This window comes from Indicator indicator, chromosome 1 (assembly GCF_027791375.1).
Source record: "Indicator indicator isolate 239-I01 chromosome 1, UM_Iind_1.1, whole genome shotgun sequence".
Taxonomy (NCBI): Eukaryota; Metazoa; Chordata; class Aves; order Piciformes; family Indicatoridae; genus Indicator; species Indicator indicator.
Window position 1 is genome coordinate 79,974,974 of NC_072010.1, and position 23,968 is coordinate 79,998,941.

The 23,968-nt window shown below is 39.3% G+C and overlaps 1 protein-coding gene across 1 annotated transcript in view; it reads right to left on the reverse strand.

Annotated features, from left to right (window-relative positions):
• The window catches only part of MID1 (midline 1), a 102,985-nt gene that overhangs the window by 15,043 nt on the left and 63,974 nt on the right, over positions 1-23,968 (reverse strand). The window contains exons 3-5 of the mRNA XM_054382074.1: positions 14,799-14,906; positions 11,559-11,707; positions 7,826-7,953 (exon numbers count right to left, since the gene is read on the reverse strand). Of these exons, the coding sequence (XP_054238049.1) occupies positions 7,826-7,953; positions 11,559-11,707; positions 14,799-14,906 (385 nt within the window). The remainder of the gene's footprint in view (positions 1-7,825; positions 7,954-11,558; positions 11,708-14,798; positions 14,907-23,968) is intronic.

Below are 23,968 nucleotides of genomic sequence, written 5' to 3' on the forward strand. Positions count from 1 at the left end.
AAATGAACTAAAATAGGAACAGTTGTCTGGGATGGGAATATACACAAAAAGAGGAGAATAAAACCTGCAGTCTTCTTGAGAGATTAGTGCTGCAGTTTCAAGGTTTTGTGTAACTGAGGCCAACTAACTTATTGGATCCATCCTATCAGCTTTGTTTCAAAATTTTATCCAATAGGATAATCATTAGAGTGTTTGTCGGGGTTTTTGTTGTTTGTGGGTTGTGTTTGTTGTTTTATTTTTTTTCCATCTGAGGGTTTATTTTCTTATTTCTGCCTCCCTCCAAAGGCAAAAAACAGACCAGTCGATCCATTTTTTTTCATGCTAGTATTCAACTAAAGTCTTCTTCAGTCACCTTTTTCACTTTACAGAGAAAAATCTTTTACCTGAGAAATGTACTTGTTGTTACTACAACACAGATAATAAGTATCAATTTATGGAAAGCAATTACTGAAGGTTTAATGACCTCTAAACTACATTTCAATACCACCTAAGTGTCTTCAACTCTTTTGAAAATGACAAGCCTAAGTTCTCTCTTCATGTGCACACCTGGGTGGCCCTATGGCTGGAGATTTACTGGCTTTCATGTAATGAGAATGACAGAAAAACAGACAGCAGGACATCTTTTCCCTTGCTCTTCTGATTAACCCACACTCACTTAAGACTGCATGAAACTCAGCTCTTCAAACACTCATTTCATAAAGCACTCAGAATAAAATATATTATACCTGCTTGTCTTGCAGACAGGCAAGGAAGACTACATGAAAATGCTTTGTTATGACTTTCAAAATAATGTAGAATTCTGACCATCAAATTAATCATTCCATATTCTACTTTCTGCTGCAGAGTGTAAGATCATAATGCATTTAAAAGAAATTGACTGCAATCACTTATCTTTGTTATTACGTTTGATAGTGTGTGATTTGCATATCAGAAGTACAAGTACTGCTTCAGAGCTCAGGTGCCACACAGAAAGCTCTACAGAGATTCCAGAGTGACCTCAGGACTGCACCAGCAATTTTCCCCACTTGACATTGACTTGGTTGTGCTTCACCCATACTCAGATGGATGATTCCCACACAGCAGTGCAAGACATAAAGCTTCATATTCACCCTTTAGTTCTGTTTCCCAGTGGAGAAGCAGTGATTGCCCATGAGCCCTTCTAGTTCATGTCAGTCCATCAAACAGGAGTGAAGGTTGACAAGTCATGTGAACAATGTGAGTTATTAGCAGGCTTCACAAACTGTTACCCAATGTCAAGAAGAGATGCAAAAAAAATGTGAAGCACCTCTTGAAAACCCAAAATTTGCAGCTTTAAGAAGGAATATGGAATCAGTGCCAGCGTACTTAGCAAGGCACAATGAAATCTGCAGTGTTTTAAGGAATTGCTTTCTAAGGTGTAGCTCTCCACAAATGGGACAATCTCCATAGAAGACCAGGGCAAAGATGTGGGAGTGGTAACTGCTGAAGTCGCTCTGACTTTCATCCACCTACATTTATGAATCCACACTCTCTGACAGGAGAGAAACTAATTGCTGAAGGCTACTTGAGTTAATTTGTTTGACTTCAACTCAAATGAGCAGAGATGTTTAAAAGGTCAGGAACTCCATCTGAAGTGCCAAAAGGACAGTAACTGTTAGAAAAGCAGTTTCTCAAATTTGCTCCCAGAAGTAAATGACATTGTGAGCATACCTACTCCCCTTCAACCAGGCTAGTCTAACTCACCTTCTTTCAACATTATCTTCATTGTGCTCTGAAGCAGGCTGAAAGCACTTGCATGGTCCATACACCTGAGATGCCGTTTAAGGAAACTTTGCCACCTCTTATTTATGAATTCCAACAAGAATGCAGTGGCTCCTGGGTGACTATTGAGACTGTATCTCAATCCTCTCAGCACAAAGTCACAGAGACTAAAATCAACTCAACTTCCTTCTGCTTGCTTGGTCTCTTCCTCCCTCCTGTCGTGACATGATTGACTTTGTAAGGGTTCCTTTCCTTACTGATTTGGATACTGAGTAAAAAAGGAAGATGTAAGGCATCTCCATGACTAAATGGTACCACATATTGCTGGTGTGAACATGAAGGAGGTGAGGAAATTGCTCTGAACCTCTCTCAGCTGTTTTTTACTGATTCTAGGGTCTATCATGACACTGAACTGTCCCACTATGCAGGACTTTGAAAGGCAGTTACACTGGATGTTCATGAAAATTTGATGTCCCAGTAACATGTTATACACGAGTTGGCCTCAAGAGCTCAGTCATACAACATTCTAGACAAAGTCTTTGGGTAGATCAGAACTGTTCAAAACCAACAGAATCAGAAGAAATTACACCCAAGGATGAGACTCTTCAAACCTTGTAAAGGGTTTGCAGAATGAAGCTGGTTTTCTCCTAAAAAAATGTTGGCATCTGCTGGACAAGACCTATTTTGTTGAGCAAGTCATAACTAAAGTGACGGAAGAAGAAATCTTATGACTGTTTCAGATGGGATTTCTGAAGCAGGGTAAGTTGCAAGGTCAAAGACTAGATGTTCCTGCAATTGATTTCAAAGTATCAAGACACAGAACAACTATTTTTGGTTCAGAGTGGATAAAAAAGGCCCTTACACTGGTAATGCTGTGCGGAGAGTTTTGCAAGTCATATGCATTGCCTTGATCTAGCTAGAGACTGTTTAGAAAAAGATAAGTTTCAGATGAAGAGCTTGAGCAACTGGCAAGATAAGAAAGCTATCAAAAGACATCAAGGCTATATGTACAGAGAATAGAACAGTCAGAGGAAGGATTAAGGATATGGTTTTAATACACTGAGCTTGACATCTCAATGTCTGGCTGGCAACTTTCAGAGAGATATAAAAGATTTTCGTTTGGATAAGCAGAAACTTTGGACAGACAGCTGCATAAATGATAAGCACAAAGCAGCTAAATTTATATTTGGGAAAGAAATAGCCTAGGAAGAAAGAAAGATGTAAAATCCAATACGCCACATAAAAATCTGGAGACGGGGAGATAGAGAACGAAGATCTGACAAGTAGTACACTGGGAAGAACCACAGGAGAAGAAAATCTCCAGCAGACAGTCAAGGTCAGGTGCTTTGAAGGCAACTGACAGCAGAGAGAATGAAGCTGGAAATCAGGCTTTGACATTTTGTTCATAAGCAGTACAGATGATAGATACGAGACAGGCTTCTTCACTTACTTCTCAACACAGGTGTACCACTAAGACTTACAAACAGTCTTCATTTAACTTAACTGTGAAACATGATAAAAGCAAAGCCCAATTCACTCAGTCACACAGTTTTCAGTTCAATACCTATGAAGATTCTATTCACCAGTCTGAAAGATGTAAAATAAAATATATCTTCCTCTAGAGTTTCTGAACAACAATAGATAATAATTAAGTGCATTTAGCTTTTGGGACTATACATCTACACATATACATTGCATACATACATATATTTACATAAATTTATTTTAACTATCTGCATAAGTTGTATTTTATACTCAGATAATTTGGACACATGTTTTGGATTTTTCCATTGCAGCCATATGCTATTTATTAATGTGAAGAAAAATAGTGCAAAGACAGAACCAGCTAAAAATGTCCCTCACTGGGCATCAAGGGCAAGAGTAAAAATGGTAGATTAGGGGAAAACAGCTTAAACTGCTTTATACATTTGAAAGTTCCCTCAGACTGCATTGTGAGTAATTTTTCAAGACTGCAGATGAGGTAGGATGAAGGCAGAGAAGGACCCATATAAATGACAAAGCCAGCACAATGGACCACAGAAAGGATTTTTGTAGTAAGATCATCCTTCATTTTGGTACAGATTCCACCTTCATTTTCTATAGTGCAGAGCAATTAGAGTACTATTATTAAGATATGATGTATAAAGGCGAAAAGACTTAGAGTGTGCAGAAACAGACTGCTGGATGGAAATGATCTTATATGAATTTAAAGATCCAAACCACAGGTATCTCTGTTTGAATGAGCCTTTCTATCCTTTCCTCCTTTTGGAGCGATTGGGAGAAATAGGCACTTCCAGAATGGAGTCATCTGACCTGATATACATGCTTTGAAATGAGATGGTTATTACTGTTTGACTATAAATGAAGCTGAGGTTTATTATTTTACAAGTAGATTGCAAGGTTAGTTCATTTATTTTTTAATATTTTCTTTCATTTCCTTGTATTTTTTATATTCTTGCGGCAAATACGCAATATGGTAGCAAAATTCCAGCATATTCTGGGAAGAGACACCAGACATTCCACTGGTACTGTTAAAAAAGCAAAAATTACTCTCACCAGATTATTGTTGTAATTTACTAGAGTATGTGTTAAACACTGATTGTGTTCACCGGTCACACATTGATACAGAAATTTCTTTAGATAAAATCTCTCTTTCTGATATGACAAGACCTTACAACTCTGTAAATCAAGAGTGGTGCTGCCCTTTGCATGCAGACAGCTTTGCTCTTCCCAAAATACATACAAAAATTTGTATTGGAAGAGACTTTTAAAAGTTATCTGTTCCAACAGCCCCTACAGTGAACAGGGATGTCTTCAACTACATCATGTTGCTCAGATCCCAATTGATTTTGACTTTGGATATTTCATGGATGAGGCATTTACCACCTCCCTGGGAAATTTGTTCCAATGTTTTGGCACCCTTGTGATACAAAACGTATTCCTTATATCCACTCTGAATCTATCTTCCTTTAAGTTTAAAAATCATCATCCACTGTTCAATTGCAACAAGCACTGCTAAATAGTCTGTCCCCACCTTTCTTAAAAGCCGACAATGAGGTCTTCTCAGAGCCTTGTCTTTTGCAGGCTGAATAACACCAAGTCTCTTGGCCCTTCTTCTAAAGAAAGGTCAGAATCCAGCCCTCTGCATGGAAAGTTTCAGTGGCTGCTGATGAGAAGACTCCACACCCTCACATTCTTCTGCAATAGCACAGGTGGGCTCAGGAAGTGTTTTCAAGTGTTTTTCTAACAGCGCTTCGTGCATTTCATTGCAAATTGTTGCTGTTACCAGCAGATGCTTAAAGACTGCAGAATGAAAACCTACCCTGTGTCTCTTCTGTTTTCAATTGAACTGGAATGAATTGTTCTAATTCTGGCATTGAAATCAAAACACCCTAAATTACAGTAATTTGTTTCTCTTTGTGAGTCATGACATACTCTGAGATCACACATTACTCAGGCCTTCAGTAAAGGTCTAATCCTACAGGCTTCTTCAGGCCAAAGCTCTCAGTTAGTAAGCTGGGGCTCTGTTCTGAAAGGAACCCATCCCACATACTGGCACAGGCAACACTGCATGCTCTCTAGTCCCAGACACTCCTCCAGTTCTGTGATGGCAGAAATACACAGTGTCACTGGCATAAGAACACGTCTTTCAGTCCTGAATCCTTTTGATTGCCTGAACAGCTTCTGTTTGCTCATGGGAAATCTGCCAGGCTCAAATCTGCCACAGTGAGGAGGTAGCCCCAGGGAAGAAGGTAACACACGGAGCATCTGTCCCCTGGAAAATGGGATTTGGTCCCTACTTTCCCTCCTTTGGCTGCTGCCAGCTGAGCTCCAGCTGTTCTTTCATTTCACTCCACTGCAGTGGCTTCTAGCCGTTTCTCACTCCCACTTGCCCATGCCCTGCTGGGGAAGATGAAGGAAAAGGAGGTAGGAAATGCATCCCAGCCATGCCTTGTGGTACCTAATGCTTCCTGTAACATTCTGGAGCTGCTGGGGGTGATATGTTCAGAATGAAGAGGGAGAGTGTATTTGGTTTATGCAGCAAGGTTTTGGTAGTGATTGGGCTGCAGGGGTGATTTCTGTGACAAAAGATCAGGAGACCATGTTGGATGCAGTCATTCCCAAGAGAGACTTGCTGCTGGCCGTGCATCTAAGGAAAGGTAAAAAAATGCTGCACAGCAGCTGGGAGAGAAAATGTGAAACAGCCCTGCAGACACCAAAATCAGTGAAGAATGAGAGAGAGGAGGAGCTCTAGGCTCAGGAAGAGAGATTCCCCCGGAGAGAAGACCACGGTGACACAGGTTTTGCCTCTGCAGCCTATGAAGGACTACGGTGGAGCAAATATCTCCACTGCATCCCTGTGGAGGATCCATGCTAGAGCAGGTGGATATCACAAATTCACAGGCTGGAAGGGACCTCTGGAGGTTGTCTAGTCCAACACCTCTGCTAAAGCAGGTTCACATAGATCAAGTTGCACAGGAATGCATTCAGGAGGGTTTTGAAAGCCTCCAGAGGATACTCTACAACCTCTCTGGGCAGCCTGTTCCAGTGCTCCAGCACCCTTGAAGTAAAGAAGTTTTTCCGTAAGTAAAACCCCCTATGTTCTAGCTTGTGCCCACTGACCCTTGTCCTATCACTGGCCACCAACGAAAAGAGCCCAGCCCCATCCTCTTAACCTCCACCATTTGGATATTTATATGCATTGATAATATTCTCTCTCAGTCTTCTTTTTTTTTTTTCCAGGCTAAAGAGCCCCAGGTCTCACAGCCTTTCCTTGTAAGAGAGGTGCTCCAAACCCTTAATCACCCTCATGGCTCTCTGTTTGATTCAGTAGCTACTCAGTTGTTCTCAGAACAGTTGCTCTCACTTCCTCAGAAAACTACTGAGAATGGTAAATCCCTGCACCTCTTGAACTGGAGAGCCCAGATGTGGACACAATACTCCAGGTGCAGCCTCACCAGGGCAGAGTAGTAGGTGAGGAGAACCTCACTTGACCTACTGGGCACACTCGTCTTAATGCACCCCAGAGTACTGTTGGCCTTCTTGGCCACAAGAGCACATTGCTGCCTCATGGTGAACTTCTTGTCCATTAGGAACTCTCAGGTCCTTCATAGAGCTGCTTTCCTTATAGCAGGCTAACCCTAATCTGCACTGGTGCAAGAGGTTATTTTTCCCTAGGTGTATGACTCTAGACTTGCCCTTGTTGAACTTCATGAGGTTCCCCTCTGCCCAGTTCTCCAGCCTGTCTGGAGATCTCATTGGATGGCAGTGTGGCTTTCTGAAGTGTGTGCCACTCCACCCAGTTTTGTATCATCAGCAAAAGTGCTGAGGGTACACTCTGTCCCTTCATCCAGGTTGTTGATGAAGATGTCGAACAAAACTGGACCCAGTACTGACTCCTGGAGATCACTACTAGCCACAGGCCTCCAACTAGACTGTACCATCGATCGCAACCCTCCATGCTCTATCACTCAGCCAGGTCTCAATCCACTTAACTGTCCACTCCTTCTAACCCACACTTCCTAAGCTTATCAATGAGGAAGTTTTCTGGCAGGCCCATGGGGTTTCACAACAGAATACTCCATTCCTGAAGGACTGTATCTCATGGAAAGGACCCAAGCTGGAGCAGGTCTTGGAGAACTCCAAAGGACCCAGGCTGGAGAATTTCGTAAAGAACTGCATCCTGTGGGAGGAAGCCCACGCCTGAAGAGCGTGAGAAGGAAGGAGCAACCCCTGTTCCCTGTCCCATTCTGCCACTAAGAGTTAGGACTGAAGCTGAGCCTAAGAAGGAGGATGGAGTGGGGAGAAAGTGGCTTTAGTTTTTGTTTTATTTCTCAATATCCTACTCTTGCAATTGATTGATAAATTACACTAATCTTCCCCAAGCAGAGTATATTTTGTAGCATTAATTGTTGAGTGATTTCCCATCTCTTGTCTCAACCCATGAGCTTGATAAGGAGATGGAGTTTGGTGGGGACCTGAAAGTCAGCCAGAGTTAACTGACCACAGAGAGGAACGAAGAAAATCCTTTCACTACTATTTTATGAGAAACACCTAATAGTAGCACCATGAGAAAAAAAATTACCTGTAAGGTAATCAAGACATTCCAACAATTTCTTCTCCCTGGTAAAATCAAGTGCGAAAGTATCAAAAGTATCGTTGAGGTTAATTTCAGGAATTAGAACCTGGGAGGATGCAGTTGCCATGGAAACCCTAAAACGAAAAGCAAAAGTCTTTTAGGATGCAACACAGCAACTTTCACATCAAGGTAGGACCTGATTTTAATCACTTCTCAAAAAGCTGAAAAAACCTTTCACATATGTTTTATAAACATGCTTTAGGTTAGGTACTTCTGCCACTTCTATTTTTGTGAGTAAAGTCTCCAGTAAAAAAAATCTGTTATTACTTAGCTTTTGCCTAATATGCAGTGTTAGATGAGTTTTTAACAAAATACTGTTTAAACAATAATACTTTGAATTGTTCTTTCTGGCCACCCATTGAATCAAAGTAGCAATAGCATCATATTTATGTGTATTTTAAGCAATCATGACAGATGTTACATCTCTCCCAACCCTTGTTTTCCCAAGCAATTTCTTGCTCCAGGCATTTCTTGGCACTGCTGTCCCAAGGGCTTGGCTGCAGATCCTCACACCTGCTTAGCTGTGCAGCACAGCATGATGCTGTTAACTTCAAAAGGCACAGAGGGGGAGATAAAACAAATAGATGTCAGCACAGTTTATTTTGAAAGGTTTTTCCCTGCAAAGCATGTGTGCACACTTACATTTCCTCCAAAATGGAAAGGTTTCCTCATCTACCTCATTTTAGGAGCTACATGTACTTTTTTGCTGCTCAGCTGTACTAATATACAGAGATGAGCTTTCACAAGAATACTGCCATCAGGATGGATTTTTCAGATCCTTCAGCCTGGCATCTCAAAATACATGTTTCTGGATAGCTTGATACCAGATACATATACAAAAAATTCCATCCATTTAAGCAAAGAGATTATTAAATCTTGTATTACACAACAGAAATTTGTTAGTCATTTCACTACAGAGGTAAACACACAACTAATGCACATGGCATATATCAGCTATTCATGTCAGCATCCATGACATGTCAGATGAAAATATTTTGATTGCTCCAATTAGCAGTTTCCCAATTAGAGTATGTCTCTGTAGACAGGACTCAGATGGCTCCAGGACAAATGGAGAGCTACTAAGAAGTGAATTTTCATATATTTCTTGTGTAGCATTTAGGGAAATACTATTAGGAGAGTGAGAAACTGAGCAGCACATTTCATTGGCTTCTGCACAGTTTTCAAGAACTAGGATGAGGAGGTTTCCTAGTCAATAATTTAGTTTTTAGCACTGTTTTTAGCACTGTTGCTCTTGCAGCTTTAGTTGTAGAAATTAATTTGAAGTAGATCCTAGTACAGATGGTATTTTTTCAGAGAGAACTGAGGTGTTTTTTGCCCCATGTACTTAGAAGGAAAAATTCCCTGAGCTCTTTCACCCTGTTTTCTCCCACACCTCTCTCACTCCCAGCAGTTCATCTGCAGTTGCACCATGGTGTTTTCACATCCGTTTGGGAAAAAAAAAGACATGCCTTTCTTGGAGGGTCTGTGTTAGGGCAAATTCAAGAGTAACACATACCTCTACAAAATTAACAAATACTTTGCTCTTAAACCAACAAGCAGGTATCTAGGATTAAGAGCTTCTTTGAATACCTCCATAAAGCACACATTTATTGTGAAGAGGACCATATCAAGAGGTCCTTTTGGACTTTTTGTTTTGGGGCCATGCAAAGGGCGAACTTTGAGTAAGTAAGTCAGCTTTTGGGCAGCTCAGCAATTCACAGTTTCAGACATCATGTCACCATATTAGGTCCAGAGGATTGAATTTCTTCTTGTACTTCTACCTTCTCTATCTGATACTGCACTGAGTTGGAAAGGGTTTTCTAGAATAAATGTGTTTCACTCATTGTAAAAACTGCATGATCTGAATCATTGTAGCATGTGTAATGTCTTTGCTATACATAGTTACCTGTTGTGCTTACAACAGAGAATATTATATTGCAATTACTTTGAAATATGTGCATAAAGAAATGCAGTGAGCATAATTTCAGGAGACTGTTACGGCTGCTGGAGCCAATGGCCCTGCTGAGACTGTTACATGAGCTGTCTAGAAACAAACAAAATATTGCTCAGCCCACAAGAACCAAGAGAGTTACTTGTGGGGAATAATTTATTAATCAGATTTAGTCTCTTTTTCCTCTTATAATTTGTCTGCAAGCACTTAATTTTTCCCCCCTTGGTTTTATTCACTCCTTAAAACGATTCTCTGATTTTCAGAGTGTTCACATCCACTTCATTACAGACAGCACTCTATTATAGCCAAGAATTAGATTTGATTTGGCACATATGTCAGTTGGTCTCATTTCTACTCTCTCAGTGTTTCTCCTGTGACTGTATTTATGTTGCAACTATTCATATTTACAAGTGGAGTTTCTCGGAATATTCTCTGTTAGTCAATTAAGCTTTGTGTCTCCACAGATTTCTACCCTACTGCTTGTTCCACTGCATACTGAAAATGGGAAGACCCTCATCTTCATCTTTTTACTCATGTTATCAGTATGGTAGTTTTACTATCAGCTTCACAATGTAGCTTGGTGGCAGAATCCAAACCAGAGTCTAAGTCTGACAGATCACACGCAATCCATTGCTTTTCCATGCCTTGCCTTCCTTTACCTTGCCTTGTCTGGCTCTTCTCAACAGATTTTCTATTCTCTGAATCTGTAATGAGCAAGCCAGTGGTGCTGTCTTAATTTCAAATTGATTAAATAGCTTTGTTGAAGCCTGATACTCAAAGAATCTGCATACAGCACTTCAAAGTGATAGACTTAAAAAGTAAATAATAAGAACAGGGAATTGTCTGTTTCAAATTTGGTGAAAACTGGCTGGACAGGGTGAACCCAGAAATTTAAAAATAGCTGAATGAATGACCATATTTTATATACTTTTCTTCTTCGTTATCCAGATACATTCTCTTTCTTTTGTTTCTCTAAGGGCTAAGTATCTGATAATTCCAACAGAACATTTTTTTTTCATTAGAAAATACCACTGAAATTAAGTGGGAATGTTTTAGCATTCACAGTGTTGCATTGAAAACCAGACTGAATTTTCTGACAGCATAGTTTCCTGGAAATGCTTACTCCTTTGTCTTTGGGTTCTTGATATCTCTGGCATACTGAAGAGAAGTTAGGGTCCTAGAAGCTGTAAAAATTCCCTGCACCCAGGGATCCAACACAGAAGCTGCCTTAACTTCCAAACACACAAGCTGTTGAATCTCCAATTCTTTGAGCAAGCTACCTCAGAGATGCGTGTTGCAGGTGCTATTTTGTGAAGAATATGAATTCATTAAGATAATTATAAATTTCATCTGAGGAATGCACTTGCTGCCTGATTTCCTTCTTAATCTTAGAATATTTCATGCAGTAGAAATTTCAGCCTCCAAAAGCCTTGTTTAGCACCAGACACACGCTTGTCATCTGAGCTGCCTCCTTCACTTGTGCATGCTATTACTGTTCTCTTACCTTGCACCTTTTTTCTACTGTTCCTATTTTTAAAGAGATGCTTTGTTCAGCATTACAGTAAGGTCCTTACCACTCTGATACAGCACAAAGAAGTGCTTTGGAGGAATGTATCAATTAATCCCCTGTCTCCTTTGGCCACATCTTTGGTGGGACAAGACCATGCAGTAACTGTGATAACCCATTTGCCTTAAACTGAGGTTTTGCCAGAGGAAAGTCTGCTTTACCTTTCAGTGATATTTTTAGCAGTTTGCAGGAAGCGAGCATGATCGTTCTCCTTCAGTGACTGTTCAGCCTGAGAGATGAGGGATGTTGAGCGCTCAATGCACTGTTTGCAGTTTGCAATCTGCTGAGCCAGTTTTCTCAACCTCACCACCTTGAATGGAAACATAAGAAAGCGGTCACATCTCTGAGGTCACAAATCATGATTACATGTGCACTTCCGAGGCAAAGCTGGAATGCAAACGGGGAGTTAAGATGAACGGCTTTGCTGACAAGAGCTTCTTTCACACTAGCTTGATGGTGAGCCCCATCCAGCCATGTAACATTTTTAATAGGGGGCAGACACAGCCCTTCAGCCTCAATATTTTCCACAGGGAAAACAACAGGGGAGAGCCAAAACAAGCACAGCTGGCCTATTTTCCAACAGAATAAACGTCATTTCCTGGTACTTTCTGCTTACATGATAACCAAGGGCTATTTAGATAACTGTTCCCCTGAAGAGATGAGATCTGTGTCAAAGGCAGCTTATAGTTAACTACTTTTTTCCTGTTGCTGAGGTGAGTTTCATTAAAAATAATTTGACAAAAAAGAAACTTGACAGAAAAATCCTGTTCAGTTCTTCTAACACTTGCCCTTTTCATTATGCACTTTTCTTTTTCAAACAGGGTGGGTTTTTTTTGGATATTTTTAACTGGACAAAACCACAGTAGTGCTGGAGAGCTGATTATTACTACTGTGAACTGTGATGGAGATAAACACAGCAGATGTGACTGTAGCCTTTGGCTGAAAGGTTAAAGAGGGGCACAGCAGGGAGGGACATGGTCTATCCTCCATTCAAAGACAATGCTGGCTAACAAAACTCCTAGTTCCTGAAAGGCCTAGGAGTCCTTCCCATTGTTATCACACCAGGATCATAGTTTGAACAGGAGTAAGAAATAAGAAGGAAATGAAATCATCCTGGAATTCAGTTACATTAAAAATGAGGAAACTAGCAAGAAAGTGGATTGGCAAAAATATCTAAATTTTTAATCACAGAAACATTCCCATTCTCAGCAACTAGGCCACAAGCTATGAAGCTGATGAATTGAATTTCAGATATAATTTTACCCTAACCAGAGATAAAGGTGTCTTAGTGCACCTGCCTTACAACACAAACCAGTAGGAAAAGAAATCTTTTGGAAATTTTCCAAAAATAAAAGAATGGCCAAATTATTAGTACTCTGTAAAATTAGTATCTCATCTAAAGGTGGAAACAATGAAGGGAGAAAAATTCTGGGAAAGCACAGAGATTTTGATAATGCTAATGATCTGATGAGCTTCTAGGTTGATCTAATACCATAACATTGTCAATGCTTTTGCAGAGATTACCATTTGGTCTGTACCAGTCTAAGTAGGGGAAGGTTCATTGCCATATTACATAGCTCATCTCTTTGTGTACTTATTTATTAAGAAAACAAACAATTAACTGAAATAAATGGCACCTTGTGAGCAATCAGAAGGTGTGTCATGATTTGTGAGGTCTATATATGAGGTAGTTTTTTTGTTTGCTTCGTTCTTTTTTGTACCTTCTTCAAGAAGACAACTGACGATAAACTTTAAAAGGAAGTGCCTCATCTCACGCACTGCCTACCTTCTCCCCTTAATGGCAGGAATGACATCGGAACTAAAACTATCTATTTGTCTCTTTCCCTGCTACACTCACTTAATTTTATAGGGTTTATAGGTGAGATTAAGGGTAGAGCTGCATCACATTGCCAGACTCGCGTGTCTGAATTTCTAGCCATTCAGCCAAAGCTAGGACTTGACACCTGAATGTTTCCAGTTCTGTACTCTCTCTCTCTCGATATATATATATCTATACACACTATATCAGCCCTAAGTATAGTCCTATAGACAAATTTGCCATGTCCTACCTTCCAGAAGGATTCTTAGCCATGGGCTCTCACGCAAGAAGATACATTAGGCAGAATCTCCTGTGGCTTTTCATATGTATCTCTCAAACCCCTGAAATCTTGCAACGCATACATTTGGGGCAAAGCATTCCAGATCTTTACTGGTCCTCTGTTGGTATCATTTTTGGTTGAACAAAATTGCACAAAGAATGGGGATAGATTCTAATATCAGCTATATTCAAATTAACTTGGAGCCAACTGTGTTATAAATCTTCCATTAACCTGGACTTTAGAATTGATACATCCATGCAAGCAACAGATTTCTTTTAAAAAGCAGCTATTGTAGAGCACAAATCCAAAGAATGATTTTTTTTCTATTTCACAGAGAAAGAGTTGAAACAATCATGAAGAAGGCATTTTTTCCATTTTGGTGGGAATTATATTTTGTTAACAGTACAAAGAAGTTCAGGTTCTGTCATGCAATGCACAGGACTTGTGGTTTCAAACACGTTTAAGTCAGCTGTGCCTACAGGCTTTTTATTTCAAGTTAATTGGAGTATCCTGACAGCCACATGAATCATTCAACCTGCTCTTGACTTTATTCCTGTCCTGAGTTTTTCCCACACAAGAAGAGTTTATATTTGACTTAGTTTAGCAGTTAAAGAGCAAACACCATGCACACAGAAAATCAGAATATTAATTCCACTCTAATGTGTTTCTGAGTTAACAGGTAACTAGCAAAATGTGTTGAAACTTAAATATCAGATATTTTTCCTTCTAGTAGGTTTGTTGCTAATAATTGTACCACTGTAATTAGAAATGCACACTTCACGTAATTTCCTGCAGGTTTTTGAATATTTTTTTGAATATTGAATATTATAAGATAGATTTCCTATTTTCAGGAATGACCATGATTGAAACAATTTCTTTATGTGATAGTATTTTAATAATTAATTAAAGCACCTAGATTAAAATATTAATGTAGATAATTGCTAGCCATGATATCAAATGTTGTGATTTTGTGAAAGTGAAAACTTTCAGACACGTAACAGTGTGAAGGAATTGTTAATTAGCAAAAGTTTAATTATCACTTACTGATGGTGATATAATTTCTGTGTTTATTCTTAAAAAGAAGAATCACATGTACTAAGGGAAATGCCAAATAAACTGTTAAGGTCTAGCATACTAATATATTCTATTCCTCTTTACATGAAAAGTAGCATTAGCCCAGGACTACAAGACTACATAAGGACTTTCATGAAAAATTGAATTAATAGTACCTGAGGTCAAAAAGCTGTAAGCATGAGGAAGCAGTGTTGACATATTTGTGTTCTAAAGAAGAAAAGCTTTTACCTTTCCTTCCTTGATTTTGGTTCCGATTATTTGTCGTCTTTGCTGGATTATTTCAATGAGCTGGTCACATTCTTCCATCAGCTTGGTTTCTTGGCGGGATGCATTTACCTAGAAAGCAGATAATTATGATTAGCAAACCTTTTTTAAAAACATTTTCTTTTTTTTTCTTTTTTTCTTTTTTTTTTTAGTTGGAAAATTGTAATTTCTAAAGTATTTGTTCTAGCTTTGTTTTTGCTTCTCTGTGTGTGTAATTTATGTGTCGTTTTGTTTTCCATATCTTAGATTGTGTAAAATACTGAGGTGGGTCTAACTGTCTTATTTGTAGGAGGTAGGACTAGAAAACAGATACTCATCAGGTATTTCTAATTCAAGTGAGAAAATCATGGTCCTGTGAGTACTTTGTGAGTACTTAGTAACGTCAGTTGTAATGGACATCAGTGGGAAGTGAAAGTTCTTCAGGAGGTGCTTAACACATCACAGTTTCTAGCTGTGCATATAGGACTGCAGGGAATACTAATGCCCCAAAGAGCACAAGTACTGGATCAGATGGTCCATTTAGTGCAGTGTCCTATCTCCGGCTGCTGCTGCTGCCAGCATGTGCTAATAAAGCATCTTAGGAAGACATTCCAATATGCCTGATGATTCCCATTAATATGTTCCCATCCTCCAAACATTTGCAGTTCATAGTCTCCTTGAACCAGACACAATTTCTCCGTCAATAGTAATCCCCAGAAGCGCTATCTTCTGTGAATTTATTTAGTCTCTCCTTCAACCCCTGTAAAACTTTAAGTATCTCCACCGTCCTCCACCACTGAGGACCATGGCTTAATTCACTGACAAGTGAAGAACTGTCTCCTTTAGAGGAATATCAACCTGCCACCTTCCAGCTACTTCATCTTTATTACTTTCATAATTGATTTGCTGAATTTAACACTTGAAAATACTGTGGTTGCTGAAAGGTTGAGAATAACATGGTGACATTACCCAGTCTTGTTTGTTGACTGACTTTATTAGTATCAAAATAATAGTTGTACTCACGTTGTTTTGTACAATACAAATATATGAGCTAGTGAAACAGGTTTTAGTACTAAAAGAACTCATGAAGTATAACGCCTGTCTTTGGAAAATATTGAATTTTGTCAAAAATAAGAAAAATTAAACCAGAAAAGTTTTGGTTCTTAGCTGAAAATGTTTTGTTTCTGGGGAAGATGGACTTTTCCAGTGAAAAGTCAGTATTCTGTACGACAAGAAAAACTCACTTCCCCACCAGCAGTAGTATGTATAGCTTACTTGTATATGTAAAGAGCCAGAAACAACATGCAAAGAGTTGTAATCATAGTTAGAATAAAGAAAAATCGAAAGAGAAAATTTCAGAGCTGTGTTTCCATACACACTTTGCTAAGAGGGTAAAGCAATCTTCAGCCCTGACCAACGGCTCCTAGAGCCACATCAGCTAGTAAGAGCTCGTGGTGAACAAGAACAGGAAACAGTTCCCCTTGGTTATTTTTCGGTCTGATGAGCCTCTTGATCTGCCTCAGCCTTCTTTCTTTTCTTCCAGTGCTGTGTTTAAACACGCATTTACCTGGAGCTCATTAAGATCAAGCAAATGCTTATAGGTCTAAATTTGGACCATGGCCAATTTTACAAATAGCCTTCTTATGTGAAATACATTGTGTCCTCCAGGCAAAGAGGGGACTTGTGTACAAAGTACTGCTTTCATTAATGTTTTGGATTATCCTTTTCAAACTTTCATAAAATAACATTTGATTATATATTTCACATGCTTCATTATTAATTATCGAGATATCTCAATTAAGATATCTTAATCTTCCACAGGGTTGGACTTGATGATTTCCAGAAATTCCTTCCAACCCCTATGAAGATTATAAAGAGAAAATATATTTGTTTCTGGAAGGGGTCAGATGATACTGAACGCATTGGAGAAATTTGCACACACTGGGTGAAAATGTAGAAAGTACTTCTACTGTGCAGTTTTAGGTGCCTATTTATGTCCTTAATGTTAGCTATTTGCTCTGCCTGGCTTCCTACCATAGTCCATGGGGAGGCAAAGACCATGGAGCAGCTCACACATAGCCTCTGGCAGTGCCAGTGTCTCTCCAGTTCATGCTCAGGGAGCCTGGAGGAACTAATCAATCAACACTATCCCTCCCATTCCCTCTCCTCAAATCCCACCACTCTGGCTGCACCACGCTCCTCCTGTCATGCACTGTACTTTGGTGTGAGATCCTGCAGAGCTGTTTCCATCCAGTGCAAAAATTTCCTCAGTGTGAACTCCAGGTTTACCAGTGGACTGAAAATCCACCACAGAGTAGGGAATCCCAAATGGGCTCAGCCAAGGGTAACGATCACACTCAGCACATAGACACAACTCCTTCTATGTCAGTGCTGAGGTCTGCTCATGGCAGAGCCGACTTTGGCACTTAATTACGGTACTACTTCACAAGATTTTCCATTCAAAGTGTTATTTCTATGACCACTTATATCACAAATTCATTTTGTTGAGCAGATCTAATTAATCTTTGGGGTAACTGTAATGAAATATGGAGTTATAGGAAGGTTAGGTCAACATTGTTCTATTTAATGCTCCGGTTGGTTTGAATAATAACATACTAATTGAATCTTAATTTAAAAAACACTAGAGTAAGAACCACAAAATGCTTGGAAAAATTCTTTGGATTTCTTATGCACTAACTGCAGACTTCTCTTTTTCTCTGAAATCTGAAAAGTATACTCTTCAATAAACTTCATTTGAAGACATTTCCAACTTTACAGCTTGCACAAGCTTATTAAAAGTGAAAAGAATATTCCCAAAATGATGTGATACATCTGAGCCTTGTATGAAAAAAACCCAACATTTAATCTGGGGACGTTTCTCAAATTGAAAGACACCTTAATCAGATTTTCAGCCTACAAGGCCTCTGATTCAGTAATAACTTTATAATTGAGCACATGGCTAACTTTAAATACATCATATTACCTGTGGCCCTAAAGGTACTATTTTGTGAGATTACCACTGAATAATATTTACTTGCGTGTTCCTGAGGAGTCATATGTCAGACCAAAAAGCCACAGGCATGGAGCAGGGCTCCACTGTACAGGTGCTACAGAAATACCAGGATAAGTCTCTAGCTTCTGCTTGAGCCCTTTTGATGAGCAGCAACCTTGACAATAACTTCCAGCTGGGGCTGGCCAAGGAATTCTAGTTCTAGTTTGATGAAAATATTTGAGGTTTTACATTCTACATCTTTCCACATTAAAAACAAGACCTCTTTCCAAGGAGTTCATTAAAAGAAACTGAGAGCTGCATTGGTGTCGCTCACTTTGGTTATGGAAGGATCGGAATGGTGCAGAGACCAGACTTATATCTGGGTTTCCTCCATCCCAGGTGGATTTTCACTCCTTAACCTGAGATATCTATTGCTGGAGAGTTTATGCTGTACTTGGGAACATATTTCTGTAGAAAATTTCTCTGTCATCAATACACTTAGTTTTGACATCAACAAATTCCTTCAAAATCCATGTCTATTTCAAACCTAAACTTTGTGCTTTGTTGGTATCATTTTTATAAACACCTCTTCTATGCTGAGGAAGAGGAGGCCTTGTCACAATTTAACAAAAATGATGACATATTCTACTACTGCAAGTAATAAAGATTCAAACTACACAGCTGCTTTTGTGAATTTATTCCTGTTTCTGTAATATCCATTGACTTCAAACTGAAAACACAAATTTCAGGGTTCTTTCCAGGTTTTCCAGACAGATGGACAGGGGCTGCTAGCATTTCCCTTGGGAAGGGGGTGCAGAAAAGAAAAAAAAAAAAAGAAAAAAAAAAAAAGAGGGTCCTCAGATGTCTGACAGGGAGCTGGAAACTACAAGCCCTCCAGACCCACAGGGAGAGCAGGCCAGCTGTTCTTCTCAAGCTAAGAGCTGCTTTGGAAAATGTTCTGCTCTCTGCAGAGGCTTCCTTGGCTTTCATCTTCAGAGACCTGAGTTAAATTGCAGTTTAGGTCATAAGAAATTGAACGTGGTGGTTTCAAAGTCCCTAGCAGATGTTTGGAAAATCACAGAACTACAACATAGCCAGTGGCTCATGGTTACAGAGGAGATTCTATAGTTAATTCAAAGGCAAACAAGGTGTCAGAGGGCTAGATTCGTAACCATGAAAACTTCCTCAACTAATATACTGGAATCAAAGGATGTTGTAGTGTCTTGGCAGAATCTTCGTTGCAGGGGCAAAAGTTTTCCTCTGAGATTTCTTACGGGTGAGGCAATTTTGTCTGCAAGTGGAAGTGCACATATGTCTTTCTGGCAAATAATCCCTAAATGATAAGTGAAATAAGACATCTGAGATTAGAGGTGGGTTGCTTTTTTTAGACTACACTATCTGGGATAAATTCATCAAAACCAGGGTAATTTTATTCACCAGTCCTTCACTTGCTATGCAAAATGGAAGAAAGTAGGTTGTACAGAGTCTGATCTTTGGAAAGTGAGGATGAATTTAACTTTCAGTTTTACTATTTAAAATTGGTCTCAATGTCTAAAAAAATAATTATTTTCATCTGTGGCCATCTGGGTGAAGAAGATGAATCAGCTTTTTTTTTTATGTGTTTGAGTTGATGGTTCCAGAATTATAGAGTCACAAACAAAAACATCAGTAACGCAAAATGCAACGATTCCTCTTTAACATTGTTACCACAAAATTCAGTCTAGATTTTGAGCCTGAATCCCTCCTTACACCAAACCCAGAGACTGAGGGAAAAACAATCTAAATGATGGCACATAATGACTGGTAACTGTTTTCTCTAGGAAAAATTTCTTCATTGTCCTGCAGATGCGATCCTATGTAGAATTAGAGTCTCTAGATGAATTAAAGGATTGTACTCATCTAGAGAGGCCTAACTTTTTTTTAATTACTCCATGTTGTGAAGTGAATAACTTTTCTTCACAGAATCACAGTACAGTGAAGTCATGTTTTAACATCACCCATGTTTCATGTTATTTATTTAATGGAAGTACAAAGGATTAATGAGCATTTATGAAAACATTCTTTTTATGGATAGACTGAATGTCAGTCATGGATTCAAACTTCTTTAATTTTACATCTCTTTTTGATACTATGGGTTTTTCATTATAGTGTTTTGGAGAGCAAAGGCAGTTCTTGGAGTAGAGCTTTTTCAGACTTTATCTACCCCTCGTGTAAAACTGATTTTATCTATTATGACAGGCTGTGCCTTTGGAAATATGTGATATTAATCAGCTTGCCATCTGAAGAGATCATCTAGATCTCCTTTATTCAGAATTTGAACAAGAGAAAGGAACTGTTATCTCCCATTTCAAGTGTGCTAGAGGCTTTGTTTTTGTTTGCATTCCACATCTATCTCTAACCAAGAGACCCATGTTTAGAGGCAGTCTCAGAGTAGGTTAAACAAAGGTCAGTGCAAAAACACAGCAACTTACTCTGGCTACTTAGGAATTTTATGAATGAAGGATCAATTTAGCCAGGACAGCTAAACCACTTTGGGTCAGGCTGATAAGCCTATCTGCCCCACTCTTGACTAAAAGTAAACCTTTCCAGAAGTTTGAAATACTCATGTTACTTAATAAAATATTATTTTAAAGTTTTTTTTTGTCCCACTATGCTTTGAAGCACATTGTTAAAAAACTAACCAGCAAGATACCTAGCAGTCCTCTGGTGACATTTACAATCTCATCACAGGAAAAAAAAAAAAAAGAAAAAAGAAAAATAAACTGCTTTGATAAGATTTCCATTCAAAACATTAAAAAAATTAAGTTGAAATGATCTGGAAAGTTCTCATAAAGAGCTACTCCAAGAGAGGCTTATGCTGACAGCTGTAAAGCCCATCGACTAGGCTTGCTTCTGTGAACCACATATTGTTTATATAAAACACAAATGCAGCATCATCTTGAAACTATAGCAGGAGTTTCTCAGCCACTGTGGCCAGCTGGGGAAATGGCTGGGCTGAGCTCACCTGGCTGATACGGATGTTGCACAAACACATAAGAAGCAAGTAGACAAACACAGTAAGGAGGGCTGAAACAGAGGGTTCTGGCAGCAATAAGGCTTAAAATCAGATTAAGCTGTTTGTGAAACTAACCCCGAAGAGGGATGTAGTTTTTGAGATGCAGTAAAAGGGTCATATTAATAATTAATTTCACACTCTTCTTTTTTTGTTTGTTTGTTTGTCCTTTATGCTAATCTTTTCTTTGAACTTATGGAAATATTTTTTCTAATTTAACAACATTTTGTTTGTTTTTTTGTTTTTCCTGATGATATTAAGCCTTTGATTCACACTGAGCAAAATATTTCACTTGGTATGTTTAATTTAGGGTTGAAAACCAAAAAGAATTAAATAATCACTGGAGTTCAAGGGGCTTACTGTCCTTTGATGAAGGTGGAGCTAAGGCCTTTGTAATGAACAATTTAGTACTTAGACCTTTCATGAGGTGTCTAGCCTAGTGTTTAACATATTCAGTAGAGGACACATGCCATTGTTCTCCTTGCTATTCTAATCACTATGAGGCAGAGAAAGGAGGACATCGAGAGTGTTTTGTTCCCATAAATGTCTCAAAGACAGAAGGGTATGACATTTTGATGGAAAAGTTACATTCTCTGATAACAAGCACGAACTACTACCTACTGCATTAGTTAACCTGTGATTAACAGTGAACTAAACCTCATTTTCTAGTCTAAAGACAAAGTTTTGTAGGCATATCAATGTAGCAAGAATGTGAACACATACATGTGCATGAATCCATCACTTAACACCAGTCGCGGCTAACTGGGGAGGTCCCAGAGGTCTACAAGAAAGGCCAAAAGAAGGATCCAGAGAACTACAGACCTAGGAGTCTAACTTTGATGCCAGGGAATGTCATGGAGCAGATCATCTTGAGTGCCATTACGTACCACATACAGGACAACCAGGTGAACAGATTCAGTCATGGTGGGTTTATGAAAGGTAGGTCCTGCTTGATAAACCTGATCTCTTTCTCTGACAAGATGACCTGCCTAGTGGAAGAGGAAAAGGTTGTGGATGTTGTCTACCTGGACTTCTATAAAGCCTTTGGCACTTTTTCTCATAGCAATCTCAGTAAAAACCTCACTGCTCCTGGCTTGGATGGATGTACACTCTGATGGCTGGATGGCTGGACCCAGAGTGGTGGTGAATGGAATTAGATCCAGCTGGTGGTCAGTAACAAGTGGTGTTCCTCAGGGCTCAGTACTGAGACCACTTATGTTTAACATCTTTATCAATGATCTTGATCAAAAGATAGAGTGCACCCTCAGTAAGATTGTGGATGACAACAAATTGGGTAGGAGTGTTGATCTGTTTTAGGGTAACAAGGCTCGGCAGAGGAATCTGGACAGGGTGGATTGACGGGCAAAAGTCAGTTGTATGAGCTTCAACAAGGTCACCTGCCAGGGCCTGCGCTTGGGCCACAACAACTACCTGCAATGCTTCAGGCTTGAAGAAGAGTGGCTGGAAAGCTGTTTGGTGGAAAGGGACCTGGAAGTACTGATAGACAAATGCCTGCTTATGAAGCAGTAGTGTGCCCAGGTAGCCAAGATGGCTGAGAGCATCCTGGCTTGTATTAGAAACAGCATGGCCAGCAGGACCAGGAGGTGATCATCCCTCTGTACTCTGGATTGGTGAGGCCACACTTCAGTTTTGGGCACTTCAATACAAGACAGACATCAAGGTACTGGAGTGTGATCAGAGAAGAGCAACTAAGCTGGTGAAGGGCCTAGAGACCAAGTCTTATGAGGAGTGGCTGAGGGAACTACAGGTGATTACTCTGAGGAAAAGGAGCCTGAGGGGAGACCTCATCGCTCTTTACAACTACTTGAAGGGAGGTTGTTGTGGGGTGAGCGTTGGTCTCTTCTCCCAAGTAACTAGTGAGAGAACAAGAAGGAATGGCCTCAAGCTGCACCAGGGAAGGTTTAGGTTGGACATTAGGAAAAGTTTTTTCACTCAAAGAGTTGTCAGGCATTGGAACAGGCTGCCCAGGAAACTGATTAAGTTGCCATCTCTGGGTGTGTTTAAAAGCTATGTAGATGTGGTGCTTGGGGATACGGTTCAGTGGTGGAATTGGTAGAATAGGGTTAATGGTTGGACTTGATGGTCTGGTAGGCCTTTTCCAATCTAAATGACTCTATGGTCCTGGGTGTGACAGAGGGAGAGATGGAGTAAACAGAAACTGGCTGCCTTAACAAGTAGCAGCAAGAACTGCTATTAGCTTCTACAGCATCTCTGTGACCTGCTATCATATTTATGACTCCAGTTCCCTGGAGTTACAGAGTGCAATAACATTCTAGCACAAGTCTAATCTGTACATAAAATGTATGCATAAGTATTGCAGTTCCATATATATATATAGGTCATCATATTACATTTGATTAGTAATTTGTGAAAACAATTATTTAGGGAAATAATATTTGACTGCTAAGCTGGTTCTTGCTGGGCATGGAGCTTCAGACATTCTGAAATAAATATTCTATATTTCCATATGCCATACAGCAGTTTTTATTTCTGAAATTTCTCTTTTCTCTAAGAAAGACTGACTAAAGCTTACCTGGGATTTTCACTCAAATCAGCTTTTATGAGTGGAATTAAATGTGGAACTGTAGTAATCAGAAATCAAAAGTAGATCATACCATGTGTTTAATCTACATAATGTTAATAGAGAAAGTGTCTCTTAAACATTTTCTCATTAGAAACTATCCTAGGAATAACATGCTATAAAATCCTCCTTTGGGTTTTATGCACATCATGAAATTTGCTAATCAGTCTCTTATTGAGAGTAAGAAGTCCCAATTTCCTTCAAGTCTTATTTTCCTATTTCACAAATCAAAAAATGTCAGTTACTTCTAGCACTTAAATATAGCAAATAAATTTAGCTGCTGAACAAGCATCCTCAGCAAAATGGAAGGTACTGGGGTAGAGGAAAAAAGCAGCTTTCAGAGGAGCTACTTTCCAAGTTGTTTGCCCCACATATTTCACAATGATGTAAACACTTCTTTAACCCATGTCCCCTTTCCCATTACTTAAAAAAATCCCCAGTGAACTAGATTCCTTATTCCAAACTACTGATGACTATGAAAGCCATTTGCTTTCCACCTAAATTTTCCT